Genomic DNA, 19,869 nt, shown 5'->3' with positions numbered 1-19,869 from the left:
AAAAAAAAAAAAAAAAAGTGTATTTGTGTATTTGTAGCAATTATGGATAAACCGGATGCATTGTTTCAAGTGTTATAACAAAAACACACACATAAGCCGCATTGGTGTATAAGTCGAATGTTTTGGGGGAAATTGATTCTATAAAATCCAAGACCAAAATCCAGACATTTAATCTTGAAATGCAATTTATAATAATAACTGAATTATAAATAAATAATTATGAAATTTCCCCATGTGGGACAATAAAGGAATATCTTATCTTAAATGTGTAAAACGAATGTGTAAAACGAATGTGTGTACGTATGCTAACGTAACACCTTCAGCTACATGACGCACAGACAACAGTCATAAGTGTTATATACATACTAACAGTTATTCAGATGCCTATAGCATAAAGAACATGCTAACAAGTTTACCAAAGCATCATCGTTTTACCCCAAATCACTAAATCCATTGAATTTGTCTTCCTCTGTGTCAGTTGTAAACAACTCCACCACTTCAGAGGTAGAGGAAGTGCTGATTCTTCTTCTGCATCGCTTAGAGCCTAGCAATCTCTTGTGGTTGTCATGTGAAAATAATCAACATGTGAAATGCGGTTGCCAGTGTGAAAATAACGAGTTAAAAATATCACATACATACATCACTCCGGAGTGTTCCGTAAGTCGCACCCCGGCCAAACGTATAGTCCGGAAAATACGATATGTTTTGTGTAGTGAAAACATGACTATTGCCCCCCACTCCCACATTAATACTGTGTGACAAAATGCAATAGATATTACTGGTATTAATTGAGATAAAATACACAACCAATTATACAATGTACTATAAAAGAAGGATGAGTGATACAGCGGGGACTTAGAGCTGGCAGCTAGAATCATCCAGGTGTTATTGTCTAAGATGCTGCCAACAACAACATTCAGGGTAAATTTCTACATCGGCACTTTGTGTGTCCAAGTTCCCTTTGCTTCAGCTGAAGTATGTGCCAGAGCTGCAGGTGCAATCAGCACTGTGCTAAACCTTTTAATTAACACCATCGATCATCATTAGCCAAATAGTCAGGCTCCAGTCTTAACCCTTAAAGTGCGAGGCAAGGGCCATAGACCAGCATGCATTGCTCTCTGGGCCCTTTGCGTGCATTGTTGTGGTCAGCCTCATGCTCAGACACTGTAGAGACGTGGTCCCCAAACACATCAGTCACATCAGAGCAGGAAACAGTGTGGGACCACTGACCTAGGCAGTAACATTAGGCTTCAGTGGTGGAAAGTTCAAGTAAAAGTACAAGTTTTAGGTATCTGCACTTTACAAAAATATCCACAATACTGCAGGTGAAAATTTTACAGCTACGATAGTCTTGGCTCCTCATCAAACCGAGCTCAAGATCTTGAGATAAATCCCTAACTGCTCCTGACAAGTGACCCCAGCAGCAGCGAAGGGTGGGACAAATGCAGTGGACTATGATATGTACGTTAAGTGTGTTTAATATTGAGTACATTTTACTTTTACTTCACTGCATTTGAAAGTAAGTATACTCATATAAATATACTGTAATAATAATATTGACAGTATGTAACTTTTTAGCCAAAACAAAAACAAAAGATAACTTTGTTTTTGTTTTTAATGGCTTTATTGCACTAAAACTATAATTAAAAATTGTCCTTAATGTGAGTAGGCTTCACATTGACACACAAACTTGACTTTCCTGTTTGTTTCTTTGAAAATGTTGCTCCTTTATAAATTATTATAATAGTCCACACTATGGTATAACATCTATCTGCAAGAATAATGTTCACAAAACATGTTTTTAACTTTATACTGTATTTACAATCAATTATTCAGGTGACTTTCACCTCCAGAAAGTTACACACTGCGCCTCTAAGTACTCTGTTTTCTTCTCCCTATGGTTCTATTATTCCAATTCAAGAGGAGTATGGGTGGAACATGTTACAAGCAACTATACATCTTCATATATTATTCTGTCAACAACTATTCCTCTTACTCCACCTGTCCCTCCCTTTCTCTCCTACCTTCCTCCCCCCTACTCTTCCTCTCTCTCTCTCTTCCTCCCCCTCTTTCTGGCTCTCACTCCTGCGCATCGACTGTACCGAGGCTCCCCAAACACATCAGTCTAAATCAGGACGGGGTAATCAGTGTGGGACTCCTGGCTGTGGTCCCTCCGAGCGCCTCCGTCTAAACGCTAGGCTAAAACTAATGTCTGCCGATGCGTGTGATAGAGCCACACTAATTGTTTGGTTACAGGCGCTCAGTCGAGAATGGCCTTTACTTTGGGGAGATTTGTCATGTGACTGTAGCTCTAATTACAATATGCACCGTTTCAGACCAAGACTCTCTGCTCATTTATTTTCACTAAAAGACGTGGCAGCTCGTCTTTAAAAGGAGTTTGTTTTTAGTTAAAGTTGCACCGTGTTACTTTTCTGGTGGGGTGTCCAAAGCCGGCTTGTCTCCATGGAGATGGGGGTGCAAACTTGTCTATCTCGCGTTTAAGTCATACATGTGTTTTATTGCTCGATCATACCATGAAAAACATTTGCCTGACCAGCCATTCCCAACACGTTTTGACAGACTACTTTACAAAACCTAAGGGATCCAACCCAGTCGCGCCAATTTCCAAAGGGAGTGATTGACAGGCGGATTAACCAATCAGACAAACGCATTGAGCGTTCGTGTCCAAACAAACATGGTGGATTACGAGGAAAGGATAAAAATAACACGGACTGAGAAACGTTGCCGACTTCTGCTGAGTCAACAAGCGACGCACTAAACTCTAAAATCTCAGGTGAATAAAGTTATATTTTTTGTTCTGAATGTTCCGAAAATATTTGAGAGACGTCTTCCGCATTTGAGAGACACGTGACACAAATTAGCGGCGATGGTTGGAGCGGTAAATACTGGAACGTTTTTTTTTACGCCCCCCAACGGTCCAATTTCAGACCGAGACGCATTCAAACAGAATGTGGGCGGGGCTGGCGGGTCAGGCAAGCAAAACATGGCATCTTACAGCGGACGGGGTCTCCTTTTCACAGATCTGACCCGTAATTTGGTCTGGTGGCGTTTCCGGCTTGACTACATGAAGAGTTTAATGCCATACTGTGGGACATTCCAGGCTGACAAGCACCAGACAAATAAATATTAGTAGATCCCTAAAGTGAAGACTGCAGTTAAAATGAAAGTAAAACATCAAAATGCTGAGTCTGAGAAACATTTGATTAGAATCCTTGGAGAGAGGTTTCATCAAATAAATCTTCAAATATTAAATCAAAGTGACAAGTGTCTAGACTTGTCTGCGTACCTCGTATTATTCTTTTGGAGACAGTTTATCAGAAATATATGGGACCGCACAGTATGTTGGACTTTTTGGGCTTTATGCGAGTCATTTTTAAATTAGTTTTATTGCTTTATCAACACTCCCCAAACTCAAAGAGAGCTAAGATTATGTTAATATTTGTTTTGTTGCATTGTAGTTTTGTTGCTTTTACATTTCAAAGCTGCATTATCAAAGTGTATAGGTCTTTAAAGGTTAAATATTATGCATTATCTGTATTATTATTAGCCTTTACACAAACCTTTAGCATCTCATATTTTAGAACTGTCTCACTATCTACATTTAGATCTCTGCTGTTTCTCATGGGACTTAAGCCCTATTCAGACGGGATTAGTTCTGCCTCAGGTCCTCAGGTAAATTGTAATAATTACAAACGTCATATGTGTTTCTGGTCCCATGCGAATCGTCCATGTCTGTAAAGATGTCTGTAAATATTCCCCAGAACTACTTGCTGTAATTCGGTAAATTCGAGGTCCTCAGGTAAATCTAGTCCCATGTGAATCCTCGTGTTTCTGATTTGGGCCATTTTTAGTCTGAGAATTTAATGCAAATCAATTCAGAATGTCTCTACGGCCCATAATGCATCCAGATTTGAACTAAATTAACACTACTACCGCAAGCTTTATTAGACAGGACAGATGCGTGTGAAATGGGGGATGAGAGAGAGGGGAGGACATGCAGCAAACTGTTGGGGTCGGGATTTGAACTCACAACTCTGTGGCAACAATGAGGTAAATAACGGCGTTTCACGCTACGGCACAGGTACATACAGTACATATCGCTAAAAATAAATCGAAAATAGAGGAAATGCTAACGATGCTAATGAATTAAATGGTTATTGTTATATTTCAGCGTGTTTAGCTATTCACCATTTCCGGGAAAAAATCATTTCTGATCCCGTTTGAATGCATGCAGATAAACCCAGATGTCGTGCGGTAATTTCAATTTTACTGACCTCGCCAGGTAAAACTGATCCCGTCCGAACAGGGTTTTATTGTGTAATTCCCTCTGCAGCCAGTAGATAAACATAAACATTTCAGCGCATTTCAAGCGTCCTGGTTTTAGTACGCAGTTGTACGGATCGTGATTAGATGAAAGAAATCGATTCTGGCGATGATTTATGGATTTATGTCAGTTAACGAGGATTTATGTCAGTTAACGAGGAAACATCAATTATCGGGAGATTCTGAACGGGAGAGGATTTTCTAACAAGGATTCCTCCAACTAGCTAAACTGAAACTAGATGCTACTCAAGATATGTTTCTAAGTAGGGAATAATTGATAGTTAATAAGAAATACTGTGGGACATTTGAAATATGTGGTGGTGATCAGCTCCCAGCATGCAGTGGGGCTGATTTGGTCACATATGGGGAAAAACTAAACTTATTTACCAGAATAAAAGCCCTAGCCCTTTACCCTAATCCTAACTTTAATAACCCAAACCAGAAAATGAATGGATGGACATCGTGGACAGCTTTTACACATTATCACACACTTGTTTTGTTTTCAAGTTTGTTCTTCTAATTCTAACTCTTGCTCACTGTCTCAAACTCTTCATAGTTATGTTACATTTCTCGCATGGTCCATGAGAGCACTTTATCCAGTTAATAATAGCTCATAGAAAGTGTGGCCGGCTGCAGACATTGCAGACATAATTGGTGCGTTGTGTGAGAATGGGCCGTACACTCTGGGCTGTTTCTTCTGATGAGGCTTGTGTCGGGCTGCTTAATGTTACAAATCTGAGCTCCAGGAAACACGCAGCATAGTGCCTAAACACTATTTATACCCTCTTGGACTTTTGTGCTATAAATTGGTGAGGGTCAATTATTCGTGCGCATTATGATCAACAGCATAATTATACACTGCATGTTCAAAAAAAAGTATTCTGGGCTCCAGGTGCAGCCGCCCGTGTCATGAGTTTGATTCCTGACTCTGACTTTTTACTGCATGTCCTCCCTCTCTCTCATCCCCCATTTCACACCACATTCCTGTCAATCTTCAAAAATCTTCAAAAATGTAATTAAATTAAAAATAGAGAAGGGTAAAATGTTTGGCATCAAGGAGAAGCAGAAACTAATCTTCTACAGTTCTGAGCGGATGAACTGGAGAAGGCTTTGTGCAGTGGTCACTCTCGACCATCATCAAAACAAGATTAATTGGTGAGAAAATAATGCTAAACTGGATGGAAATAAATGTTATAACATTGCAAAAGCTTATTGAAACTGCCAGAGTGAATGTGTGATGTAGTGAAAGCTAACACGATGCTTAGCGTGTGTGCCTCTGTGTCCGTGGCGACATTTTGTTTGGACAGGCAGTGTCGTATGATGTCCTTTAATTTCATTAGAGTGAACCTTTGACTATGAAAAGTATGAAAATGACTTAAGATATACTTAAATATATATAGATATACTAAAATGAAATTATAAACCTAAATGAATATACAATGTTACCTTTTTCCACTTGTACTTGTGTGTTATTTTTTAAATGATCATACAATTAAACACATAAAATGAATGCGTATGCAGGGCTTCAGAGTGGAATCAACTTGGGTGAATGTGCAACTAAAAATGAGGTCAATTTGACTAGATAAACTGAACCATCTGACATATATTCAATTACAAGTATTTTTATTGCTTACGTCATACCACGGTATATTCCAGGCAAAACAATAAGAAGCAGATATCTGATGAATGATATTTGAATCAAATGTGATTGTAAGACATGGATCCCTCATTCAAAGTCCCTAACATGAAATCTCTAATATATATAATATATATACATATTGTAATCTGAGAGCAGTCCAACATGATCCGTGTCTATGGAAACCCTGTGTGGTCAAACCTAGTTCTGTGTGCATTAATTACACTTCCCACAAGCACCTTCTCACATCAATTATTAATCACAACATCATTAAATTGAGTTTGAACCAACCCCCACAGAGAATACTGGCTGTCATCCAGTGAATGACCCCAGCCGTTGCTTTTAAAAGTGCTTGGGTATAATTTTAAAAAACTTGGATTTGCTAAAGTTATGTGCTTCTCAAACCTTGATTATGTATATTGTGCTCATGTTTAATTCGGTGAAAAGAGTTTACAGGTTTTAGAATAAGAAGAGAAAAAAAGTTTGTTCCAGCTTGTTGTTGTACACAGTTTGTACGGCAGATTTATGATTCAAACTTTTCTAAGTTAAAGCATCTGTTTAGCGAGACTATCGTCAAAGTGTGGGGTGATTTGTTACCAGTGTGAAGAGACAAATGGCAAAATCACAGATGGTGCCTCCTAGTGTTCTAAACGACTTCCATTATTTTATCTGCCTATCCTTTGTAGCTTTACTAAATTGTTCATGCAAACCATCAGTGAGAGAACTTGTGAGTGTTTTTGTATCCGTCATGTGAATAAAAGGCCATTACAATTACCAGTCCAAATGTACAACGTCAAGTATCCAACACAAAGAAGTTGTATTATTTTTTTGTGAATACAATTACAACGATTGTAAATGTGCGTGACTGTCTTTTTGTTGCCAGGGAGTTCAGCCACTGGAAGGTGAACAGTTTGGCCACAGAGAAGAGGGACTTCCTCCACTCTCCGCTGCCTTTAGCTCCCGAATTCCTCCGAAACCTGCGGCTGCTGGGGCGACGGCCCACGCTTCAGCAGATCAACGACAACCTCATCAAGAAATACGGCACCCACTTCCTCATCTCAGCAACTTTAGGAGGTAAGGGACTAGTTTTCTACAGAGGTGTGGACAAGCCAAACGAAAAGACGTATATAGTACACTGTGAAACTGATATGCAACTGCTGCTTTGGCTTGTTATATCTGTGGCTGGAATATTGCCTTGTATGGCATTAAACCTTTCTGTCGTTTCTGCAAGTAATAATGCAGATTTGTATATATTTTTAGAGGAAAAAAATAATGAAATTATGTGGTAACGTACCCTCTGTCAGAGAATTTAGCAGCTTTTGGACTTCATCATTTGGCAAAAAAAAAAAAAAAAAAAAAAAAAAAAATGTACAAATGGATGAATTGACATTTCACACAGTCTTTCTATTTCTGGTGGAATTAGGGTTATACTTCCACATGAAAATGCTTTGGACGGTAGAATGTAGTCTAATGAAAACAACTCTTTATGCTCTGAGCCGGTGCTGTTTCTGAATGATTCTTCACCTCAGCCCTCTCCACTGAACACGACATACAACTGTGAGAACCTCCAAACAAGCAACCGGATTAAATTGACCTATTTCTTAACATATGTCTTTCTTTATTGGCTTTTTATTTGGCCTGCAACTCGCAGAAGAGAAGCGGCTTACCAAACTGATTCACTTGCTCTATTGATTGCACCAGGCGCTCACACCGGCATCCAGACGGGCTCCGCGTTCATAAAGTGACCTGATGTTATGAATACAACCCCAGCAAACCCATTACGGAAGCTCACCAGAATAAAAATAGAGATGTCATTGATTTCTGTTGAGTGCAGTTATCAGTCAGATTTAATGAATGTAACTATTGACATGCCCCCCACCGCTCTGCTTCATAAAGATCAGTTTTCTTATGTTGCAAACTGTCTACCCCATGGATAACAAACATAATTAATGGTTTTGGAATACTTGTTGGCGTATTTATTGTAAAACAAAACAAAAAAAATATAGAAAAAGAAAAGTTTTCCATTTTCATCCAAGAGTCATTCTCAATTTTTTTTCTCAGAGTTTTTTTTTAATGTCATTGTTTTACTTGAGTAAATATTTGCTCCTCCTGTATCAGTACTTTACTTAAATAGCAATATTGAGTACTTCTTCCACCACTGGCTTTATAGAGAAGAAACTACAGAAAAGCTACATATTGCACCTTAAAAAGTACATCTTGTCAATTGATCAAAAAGCCACCTGATAAATGGAACGTATACTGTAGGTTGTGGTGCATGAAAGGCAAATATAACAATGATTTACTTGTAAGGTAAAGAGGATAATGTGTGCGTTTCCTGTGGCTGCCTGCAGAGCCACTTATCACAGACGCCAGTCGAGCATCAGCTGCAGTGTGAGAGTCGATGGATGCAGCAGCAGACTAAAGCTCAGACTCTGTATAATTAACGCCTCTCTGAACAGACAGCTCAATTGTGCATACTAATACAAAACACCTCCAGCTTTTATTTATTGTCCTGTTTTGCTGAAATCTATTTTTGTATATTAATTCCAATTGCACAGGATCTAGAGGTAGCGAGGTTATGTGTCACTTGGGGTTCACTCTCTCACATTTGTAGCTGTGTCAAAACATGCCCACACAACGCCGTGGAGATAATTAGTGTAAGACAATGCATCATCCGGCTTCAGGCGTTTCCTGTTGTTGCCGTGATGAGTTTATCTTCACATCTTTACATTAGAGAGATAAGATTCATGCTAAAAAAAATTTTGGAAGCTGCCCCCATGGGTGAAGGTGCCTGCTATATACAGTGTGTACGGGAAGTATTCAGACTGTCATTGTCTTGTGAATGTGAACCTTCGGCCCAGTCTGAGGTCCTGAGTTCTCATCCAGGATATCTCTGTACTTGGTCGCATTCATTTTTCCTTCAATTGCAACCAGTCGTCCAGTCACTGCAGTTGAAAAACACCCCATAGCATGATGCTACCACCACTGTTTAATACCTGTGGAGTGTACTTTTGACCGCAACAATAAAAGCAATAACCAAAAATAGTGGTGGCGTCCCCTTCACCTTGGAGATAGAATTTCATGTGAAATAATCCAGATAAAGCAACATCATCTCCATTTTTCCTCCAGCAAAAAAATACACATTTTCCCAACTACAATAGACAACAGTTTATGTGTGTCACAGCAGTTATATGGATGCTTCAAAACTTCTATTAAAAACATTTCAAAAGTCATGCTGCATGTATGGATTTCTCCACACATTCAGCATGTCCTTATTGAACAGTGTGTAAAGCTGTCTAGCTGTTAAAGGACTGAATAGATGACTAAAAGCTTTGCCTCGTCCACAGGGGAAGAGTCACTCACCATTTTCCTGGACAAACAGAAGCTGAATAAGAAGTCTGAAGGCAGCAGTAACAGCTCAGTGATCTCGCTAGAGCTGCTGCACCAGCTCGCCGCCTCCTACTTCACTGACCGAGAGAGCACCCTAAGGCGACTGCACCACCTTCAGATCGCTACTTCAGCCATCAAAGTGAGTCTAACACAACTCTGCATACAACAAAAGCTCTACATAATATACTGAAGGTGTGTGCCATACGTCAAATGGCTTTCATGCACAAGCACATGCTGTGCAATGTTTTTATTTGACCATTCTTTATTCAGAATGCCTGTTTGTTAAATACTCAGTGTGCTATTAATGTAAAGTTAACTGAATTGGTTTTGTTTGACTATTTTTTGTTTTGTTTTTATAGAAAAACTGAATATTAAGTATACTCTAGTCTAGTCTACACTCTTGTCTTGTAAACTATTATTTAACTATCATCAATCTGTAGCGAGATATCATTCTGGACTTTTCAGGCAAGGGGTTTCTGATCAGTTTTATGGGTTTTATGTTGCAATAATAAAATATAACCCAAAGTTATTCTTCCCTTAAAAAAAAAAAAAAAAAATCACTCCATACAGTATTGTTAAAGCAGTTGTTGATCAGAGAGTGTGGCTAGTTCATTCTGAAACATGCTGGGCACAAGCCTTTTAAAGTTGAATGGCATTTATGTTGGTATTTGACCAAAAATATGATTGTATCTTACATACTATGCACACTACAGAAGTCTTGGCTTTCATGTGGACACAGCAGGTGTGGGGGACTGGCCCATTTGCAACATAAATCACTCATCTGTAAATGCTTGCCATTTGTAACTAGCAACAAGCAGCAGCCACAGATGTCGTTCATTCCACTGTATTTCTCCGACACAGCCTTGAGTATTTGAACGAGAGTGCACCTAAACCTCTGGGACTTGGCCCAAATTGCTTTTACCTGGAGAGAAAACCTTGTCAGTGATGAAATTATACAGTCAACTTGAATAGTTTTGTGATAGAACATTTTCTAAAACATTTTAGTGAGGTCGCTGCACTGCTTCATTTTTCTTTCAGCATTGTTTGGTGAGATTTTTTGGCAATGTTTATAGTTTTGGCATAGTTATTGCTTTACTACTGTTGATTATGTTGTTTTACATATTTTACTTTAAGGTTTGATTACGTCAATCTTTGTTGAAAATGTTTGTTTTCGTTTTCATCCTGTAAGTTTGGGATATTTTTTGTTATTGCTTAATATTGTTTAGTAGACATACATACTACTAGTACTATGGGGTAATGTGAAAAGTGAGCAAAAGCTGGAGGTGCAGTTTTGACATGTGCACTTTGGAAGAGGACTCACTTCACACCCACAGCTGCTCTGACAGGCTTTTGAACTGCATCTGAGTCAGTGTCCAAAAATAATAATGTTGTTTATTTTCAAACCAAGCCTTATTTGATCAACAGCTGCACACACTTTTCTATAGTCTGTAATATTTGTGCAAATGAAATGCAAATAATAACCCTTTATTTTTATGTTGGCAATATACAGTGCATCCGGAAAGTATTCGCACTGCGTCCTTGTTTCCGCATTTTGTTATGTTACAGCCTTATTTCAAAATTGATTAAATTGCAAATGTATTCAAAATAAAAAAAGCAATTTTTGTATTTAGTAAGTATTTTAGTAAATATTCACAGCCTTTGCTCAATACTTGCTCAATACAGCCCCTCTGGCACGAATTAAAGGTATCTTTAAGTATAACTATAAAAGCTCTATTTATAGGGAGTTTCTACCTTTCTTCTTGGCAGAACCTCCCAACCCCAATAAGTTTGGTTGGTGAGCCTGAGCTCACCAGTCTGAGCTCTGGCTGGGCCCCTTAAGGACTTTCACAGAGCCCTGTAGCCACTCCTTTTTCATCCTGGCTGTGTGCTTAGGGTCATTATCTTGTTAGGAGAGGAACCTTTGCCCCATTCTGAGGTCCAGAGCGCTCTGGAGCAGGTTTTCATCAAGGATGTCTCTGTACGCTGCTGCATTTATCTTTCTATTGATCCTAACCAGTCCCCCAGTTCCTGTTCCATGATGCTGCCTCCACCATGCTTCACTGTAGGGATGGTACCGGCCAAGTCATGAGCGGTGCCTGCTTTCCTCCAGACATGATGCTTGCTATTCAAACCAAAGACTTTTATCGGACCAGAGATTTTTGGTCTCCAGGCAGCATATCATGTGCCTTTTAATGAGGAGTGGCTTCCATCTTGCTGATTGTTGGAGTGCTGCAGAGATGATTGTTCTTCTGGAAGGTTCTCCTTTCTCCACAGACACACTCTGGAGATCTGTCAAAGTGACCATCAGGTTCTTGGTCACCTCAATGACAAAGGCCCTTCTCCCCCAATTGCTCAGTTTGGCCGGGCAGCCAGGTCTAGGAAGAATCTTGGTGTTTTCAGATGTTTTCCGTCATGATGGAGGCCACTGTGCTCATAGGTGCTTCAATGCTGCAGACATTTTTCTGTAGCCTTCCCCAGATCTGTGCCTTGATACAATCCTGTCTACAGACAATTCCTTGAACTATATGGCTTGGTTTGTGCTCTGATGCACTGTTGTGGGACCTTATGAAGACTGGTGTGTGCTTTTCCAAATCTTGTCCAATCAACTGAATTGACAACAAGGGGACTCCAGTCAAGTTGTAGAATCATCTCAAGGATGATCAGTGGGAAAAATGATGTACCTGAGATCAAGACCTGAGTGTCACAGCAAGTGTTTTTTAATTAAAAAATTCTAACAACCTTCTTTCACATTGTCATTATTGGATATTGTTTGTAGAATTTTGAGGCAAATATTGTATTTTTGCCTGTAACATAACAAAATGTGTAAAAAGTGAATACATTTCAGAAACACTGTATGTAGCAATTCTAATCCATTATATTTATGCTAAAATTAACCTTTTATCCTTTTGGCGTCCCATGGGTGGAACAGGCACATGTGTACCACCACATACTCGTGTGCCATCACGCTCCCCAGTCACAAAGCCTGACAATCTACACATCAAACTAAACTTTAAAGTCCCTTTTTGAATATGTAATCCATTTTCACGTGCAACAAACACACACGGTCTTTGTACAGAAAAAAAAAAGTAAAAGTTTCGACTTTCCTTACCTTCAAGGCTCTGTACACGTCAAACTTCAATATTTCCCCACAAGATTGGTCGCAATCCGTTAGTAATGGTCCAATGAAAAAAATCCAGTAAAACAATTTGGTCCATGTTAGATCCATGAAGGCCTCCATGAGGCAGAAAAAAAGTTTTAATCAACTCCATTTTTCTTTTTCTTTTGCCCATATCAAAGAGAATAGAATTTTAAACGCAATATCCTTGCTACAGAGGCTAACAGGAAGTGTTTTTGATTGACACCAAGATTAGCCAATCAGGAGGGTTTTTGGCAGTTCTACGGCCCAGTAAATCCAATGAAGTGTCACATAGAGATGCAAATTATGCACAAGTCCCACCCTTGCTAAACCAACCAGTTAGATTACAGACTGTGTTTGATGCTACAGACAAACAGCCAATGGGTAGACGAGCACGGGGATGTGTAATATGTATGGGGTTTCTCCAAAAGGTTCCACTTTAGATCCGTGCGATGGTTCTGTGCGCAAAACGTGCTCACATAACACTTGTTTTTGTCTATTTCTATTGTGAGATTTTTTTTTTATTTAAGGAACATGAATTTCAATAATATAGTGTCTCTGTGTAAATAAATGGATTCCCCTAGTTGTAAGCTTTCAATAGAGCCCTCATTGATGTATGTAGATTGAAGAAGTCAAAAGTGATCAAATGTTTTCTAAATGTGTCCAATTTGGAGAGGTTTGGACAAGGGAATGGTCCTTTTCTCCAACGCCTGGATAACGTATTACAAAAAGTGTGGTAAAATACTTGTTTCTACAGATAATGATCTCACATTTGAAACTTAAGTTGCCAACTAGTCTTTGTAATGATATATAGTGTATTTCAGTCCTCACATACAAACAGCAGCTATAAACATCCTCATTTTTAACAAAAAACTTAGAGGGAGAATGTTACCTTTACACAGAGACCGAGTATTTGTATATAATCCACATTCTTAAAGAACCGCCTAAGGATAATTAAACCAACAGTATCGAAATGCAGTTGATTTCATGCATATCATGGAATCTGTGGGTGTTTAATGCTTTGATACCTTCAAAAACACATCTTGTTTATTCCTGCATAGTGATTTTAATCATTTATCCTTTCTGCGAGCGACTGACTGAGGTATACGGTAAATAATCCTTCACAGCTGCAAAATGTGATTTTTCACCACCACCTCCACAGTTGCACATACACAAGTGTAACTGTGTTAGGGAGACACGGAGACTGGCACTTGGGTAGAGAGAGAGAGAGAGAGAGAATCATTTACATGTTTCTCTGCTAAATGAGGATCTCTGCATGCACGCCACCTGCTGCGCCGCTCTGCCAGATCAACCGGAGAGCCAGCGACACTGAGTGGGATGTGCTTGACCTGTGTCCATGTAACGCCTGTGGATCCAGAGCTGCACCGAGGAGGAGGAGAGAGAGAGAAACACATTATCTTCTGCACTCGGAGCGGACTAAAACACTGACTTTAAACTCACTTCTGAAATCTGCTGCTGTTTGGAGAGATGGAGTGCACTTTGCAGAAGAAAGTTTTCATACAGAAACCTGCAAATTAGGATATCTAAGTCCAAGTCCAGTGGCAGCTTAGTAAAGCATATTATGGACAACAACCCAGGACAAAAATTAAACTTAGATACGTTGCACGACCAAAGATGAGCTGGTGTAGCATTGTGGCTGTTAAAACATGCCATAGTAACCCAGCAGAAGATCTCAGCAATCAATAGGACCTTTTCTCCCAATTTGTCTTTCCTTCAGTAACTTTAGGAGCTTTAGGACCATTAAGATTGCAGTGGCTTACCTAAAACATCAATAGGTGGATCCTCTGGGTAGGATTAGGACTAGGTATTTGCCCTTGAGCAAGATGGCATAAGATCAGCAGAAGAATGGGCCAAATGCAAATGTCCGTATTGGGACAATACCTTACATCAGGCCTGTCCAAACTACGGCCCGGGGGCCAAATGCGGCCCTCATACCTATTTCTGTTGGCCCTTCGGCTTACTGCAAAGTTGGTTCAAACAATAAAAATAAGTACTTTTTACTGTAAAATTGGAAAAATTCAAGCATTTTCATGTTATACTGACCTAATATTAATGTTCCAAGTCTTGTCAAATAGTGTCAAATGCAGATGTCTAATGATTCACTTTATTGACAGGTTTTCTGTGGCCCTCTGCTCCGTATCAGTTTCAAAATGCCCTTGGTGAAAAAGTTTGGACACCCCTGCCTTACATCATCTGTGAACAAAATCTTTCAAATTATTCATAATTCACCTTTTTTTGGTGGATTTCTGATTGAACTTTGTACAATGTATTTTTTGCTCATAAAGTGATAAACCAGTACATTTTATTTTGAGGAACTTGATATCTATTCTTATACAACTAAAGGCCTGCTAGTTTGTGTGTGACAATGCACAAAGATGACTCTGTTTGGCATTTGTGTATGTTAGAACTGATATTAGCGGCACATAAAAGCAGCGCTCGCATTTATTTGAATAACGCACTGTGCTGAATAAACATTCCAAACAAACTGTCGTGGGTTGAACGCGGCTCTGAAGGGCTCCTGGGACTTTCAAACAAAAGCCGACGTGGGTGGCTGCTCTCAGGTGGATTATTGTGCAAGTTTTCACACAACTATTCCACAACTATTTATCATTATAAACCTCATCAACCTGTCAGACGTCGAGATGCTATAGTTTAACGCAAAAGCACCTCACATCTGACACAGCTTTGAGTTTCAGTACAGTTATCATGGCTGGGTACAGTGCATGTGTTCGGTTGTTTTCTGGAGGGAGACAGGAGTTGTGCCAGGAAACTGCTTTGATGACACCCCGCAGCTCTCAAGTTAAAACAATTATAGAAAATACCAGATATTTGGACAGAACAGGGATTGTGTTTTGCATGCACAATACTCTGGTAGTTGCTCAATTATAGTTGTAGCTCATATAATTACTTCCACAAAGAAAACATCATACACATCATACAAGACATGATATGTGTTTCTTCGTTTGTTTCTCCAAGCTTTGAGGTCAATGTTTGCTTCTTCTTGTCCCTTCTTTGGTAATATATACAATCTTAATGTGAGCTAGAGTGTGGGGATAAGATGAAGAAGGCTGCTTAATGCCTCTTCATTTGCCAAATAGTGTGATTTAGTTGTTGGACGTCTGCTGGACGGCTCTATCCATCTTCTTATGCTAATTCTGGTTGCACTTTTTAAATGTATCCACTTTTTGTTTTTGCTTTTTCCTCCTCATCTTGTCCACTACATTGACATTAAGCATGAGTCTTTTTGATGACTTGAGACTTAACTTGTCCAAAGACACATTTCTCAAAAACATGGGATTTTGTGTTCTTCCATTGAGATCTACATCTGTCTGTATTTTGTAGAATATTGTCCATATTATTGATACTTGTATCATTAGGATATTATTCCCCCTTTGATTTCAGATTCATATGCTTTGATCAATATTTTAAATTATTTTGGACCAGTTGAATGCTTTTTATGGAGCTTTTAGGCGTTTTAGGCGTTTTAGGAGGAGATCATTTTTTCAGCATCTCTTTATGGCAAGATTTCTTTCTAATTTTAGCGATATTACACAGATGAAAGTAGGCTGTTTTACAGGCTTGATCTGTATGCGCTTTGAACTTGAGCTCAAAATAAGACTAAGACGAATAAGTCTCCAAGGTTTCTTACAGTAGAACTGGAGGCTACACGGATATAGTCCAGTGTGACTGCTTGGATAAAGAGTCCTTAGATGTTCTTGTACAATGACCTCGGTTATTTCAGTGTTAAGAAGCAGGAAATTATGTGTCATCCAGGTTTTAATATACTTCACTCAAGCACTAAGTCTGTCTAATTGATTGGTCCGGTCTGGTTTAATTAATACATACAGCTGTGTGTCATACCCCACCTTGTGAAGTAACCTTTTTCTTTGATGATCTCTTAAATCTTAAATTGGCTTAAAAAAACACACACATCTGAATTCAACAAAACAATAACTCCAGGTTTGAATCTGCAAGTTTGAAAGCCTCAGTTTCACTTAAACATAATGTGGTTTCATATCGAACCTTATTTTAGACTTTCAAACTCTTTCTCTGCACCTCTCGCACGCCTGCCCTCGCCCCTCACCTGGAGTGTTGTGAAGGGTCTGGCAGTGCTCCAGTGACAGCGGTGCAAAGGGAGCTGTGGAGCAGGTTCTGATGAGCAGGTGTGGGAGTGAAGAGAGTGAAGGGAAAGTAGACAAACCATATCCACCTGCCACAGGCCCGTGGCCCTCTGACAGCTACAAACATCTGCCTTAGTCAGTACTCATAATGTTAAATAATTATGTTGCATAGTGTAATATTGCCGTGCAGGATTGTGGTTAATGGTTTGAAATGTTTGAAGATTTGACTAAACTACTGTCTGTAAAAGACCATGTTATGCAAATGACTTACTGGTATTATGATATGGGATGCATTAGGATTCATTGTGAGTTATTGCTATTGAAAAACATATTTGTTGACTGAATAGTGCAGGATCTAAGCTTTTAAAAGAGATTCAGTTGTGGCCGTAGTCTCACTAACTGTTGTTCTTAAATATGGTGGAGCGTGCACAATCTGTGGAGATAAAGTAGTAGCCTGGATCAAAGGTACTTCTAAATAATATTTTAAGTATAGGCTATCCTAAATTTAGTGATTTTAATATCATTTTAAATTCTATTATTCTATTCTATAAAAATCTGTGGGCTTCAACATTTTATGGACTTTTTACCATTCAATTCTGGTATTAGTACTGAAAAAGTTTGGGGAAAAGTTTTATCGGTGCATAGCTAATTATGTTGTTTTCCCCTCCTTGTGAAAAATGGCAATTTCCACATGTGGGTCATACAATTTGTTTCTGTTATTTCATTTACGTCATGACTTATTTGAAGCGATCTGGTCATACAACACTTTCTGTGTCGATTCCTTTGCCCCATCTAAAAATGTTATTTATCGAAAATAAAAAAACACGGGTAACAAAAGAGCTTAAATCAAACAAACAAAATGTAATTAAATTTAGCCCTGTTAATGAAATAGTGATTTCTCAACACCAGGTCACTACTTTAAGAAGATGCCTTCTGTGGGCGTACCTTGCACCAATGTATCCCCAGTGTGTCCCTCAGCCCATGTGTTGAATGTTATAAATATCTTGGCACCTAATATTGACCATAAATTGAGGTTTGACTGGAACACAGAAATCACTGTTAACCAGGGACTGCAGAGATTCTACCGATTGAGAACATGTAATTATTTTAATGTAAATAAACCAATTTTCAATCATTTCAATCAGCTTCCTAACATTTTCTTTCATTTGGTGGTTCCAAGGTTTGTGCTTGATGGACAAAAACAAATTGCACAGCACTGTTCAATTCTGCTCTAAAATCACTGGGGTTAAACTGAGTATTTACACTATATACTGTTGTGTACTGTTGGATTCAACTTAATGAGTTCCTCTTTTTAAACTGTGAAATGGACACAAATGTATGTACTGTTTATGACCATATTAATGTTTGTGTACGCTGCTAATGAATTGCCTTTTGGCCTTTGAATACATGTTCCGAAAATACGTATTCAGAATACTAATTTAGAGTAACTGTATTCCAGTGCAGTTACTTTTTCATTTTCATTAGGAATATAGTTACTTTTCTAAAATCATAGGAAGACGTATGATGTAGGCTTTGAACTGCACAGAATTATACATAATATGTATTATATAATATAATATATAATACATATTATGTATACAGCATAAATAGCGCATGAGTCATTTTTCCTTCTCCAATTTGTGATAAAGGTTCTCCTATCTTATAAAAAAAAAAACAACTCCATGTTTTCACACTTTAATAGAATGCAATACTATGTGAAAGTATTCAGAATACAGTACTCTGATTAGAACAAGTAACAAAATATGTGACAAAATAAATGTTATGCAAGTATTATGCAACTAAATAGTTCAAAGATCCTACCCCCACATAATGAACATGTCTTTAAATGTATATCTTTTCTTTTTCCTAGGTGACAGAAACCAGAACAGGCCCACTCGGCTGCAGTAACTACGACAGCCTGGATTCAGTCAGCTCCGTTTTAGTGCACAGTCCGGAAAATAAGATCCACCTAAAGGGTAAGCCCCCCTTCCTCATCCTCCTTTTCCCCTCTGCCCACTTCAAAGCCAAAGGCAAGGTTCACTGTTTGGATGGGACACAGCAGGTCCAGCCTATCTCCAGTCAGCGCCCATTCCTCACCTCCAGAGAGTAGCCATGTGTAGAGGAATGACCCTTACCACCGTATTGCACAAGTTTATGTATCTGTTCTGCCTGAATGCTGCTCAGGCTCCAGGGGAATCTGTTATCTTATACCAAACTGGAGATGAACCATGGCGGACCACGCAGTGACCCTGATCTAAGCCCACCCACAGCCACACTACAGTTAAAACACTGGTCGGATTTGAATTAAAGGTTTAAAGTAATGGGCATAATGTTGATGCAGGAGGTTTATTAAAAGTTTTGCACGATTTGCCCAAAGATATACGGGTCAAAAGTTGACAATTCAGATTTTTTGTTTCATATTTTAATTTCGGCCTAACCCTCTCAGTGCTGATATGCTATAGCCACAACCACACGTGTTTCTCCGTTTGCCAAAGAGGTTAAAAGGTTCCCTGAATGCGTAGCTTAGAGTTCATATTAATTGAACGTGATCATCCCCAAAGCTGAGAAAATACTCATAATGGGCTGGATGTGTGAATCTAGGGAAGTCTTGATAGTCTTGAGTATTGATACACATAATAGACATGGTCCGGGAGAAGCAGGTGTGCTCCCATAGGGTCTCTTCTGGGAGGAATGGTGTGGTCAGCATTCTCAGTGCACTCGAATTTGCGCCCAATCGTCTTGAATTTTCACATGAGCCCAAGTAGTTGTTTGCTTATCTCAACTGGGGATTTGGAAAGTGTGTAAGTGATTGATCCGATGCTGTCAACTATTGTCCTGACAAAATTGTTTCATGGTCCGGATCCAGCCCGGAGTCCAGACTTTTGAGTAACCCTGCCCTAAACCTTCCTTCCCCCTTTATAATAAGCCATATGTAGAGCCTTGTTGTTAACCATTTTATGACATACATTACCACATGCTGCAGAAATGTGTGTAATATTTAAATATGTTATAGTGCACTGCTATGAATAATTATTACTTTTTCAAAGGACAAATTGAGCTTGTTATGTATTGTGATGTGCATTTTATGGACTGTTTTAATAGTGGGTAATAGAGGGTATTTGGGTTAGAAAGTGGACTCTGTTATGTTGCCCTTGGCCAAGCGTCTTCCCTTGGTCCTATCAGTGGTTGATGAATTGGTAAAATACTGAGGACACATTTTC

The 19,869-nt window shown here is 39.0% G+C and overlaps 1 protein-coding gene across 1 annotated transcript in view; it reads left to right on the top strand.

The window, feature by feature from the left end:
- Positions 1-19,869, top strand: part of brinp2 (bone morphogenetic protein/retinoic acid inducible neural-specific 2) — a 196,166-nt gene that overhangs the window by 121,372 nt on the left and 54,925 nt on the right. Inside the window, exons 3-5 of the mRNA XM_072440941.1 lie at positions 6,864-7,054; positions 9,328-9,509; positions 18,519-18,624. Coding sequence (XP_072297042.1) covers positions 6,864-7,054; positions 9,328-9,509; positions 18,519-18,624 — 479 coding nt within the window. The remainder of the gene's footprint in view (positions 1-6,863; positions 7,055-9,327; positions 9,510-18,518; positions 18,625-19,869) is intronic.

Source organism: Eucyclogobius newberryi, unplaced genomic scaffold (assembly GCF_026437365.1).
Source record: "Eucyclogobius newberryi isolate DKJ021-1_F unplaced genomic scaffold, fEucNew1.0.hap1 SCAF_12, whole genome shotgun sequence".
Taxonomy (NCBI): domain Eukaryota; kingdom Metazoa; phylum Chordata; class Actinopteri; order Gobiiformes; family Gobiidae; genus Eucyclogobius; species Eucyclogobius newberryi.
The sequence above is the reverse complement of the archived record's forward strand: the minus strand, read 5'-3'. Positions and strand labels throughout refer to the sequence as shown.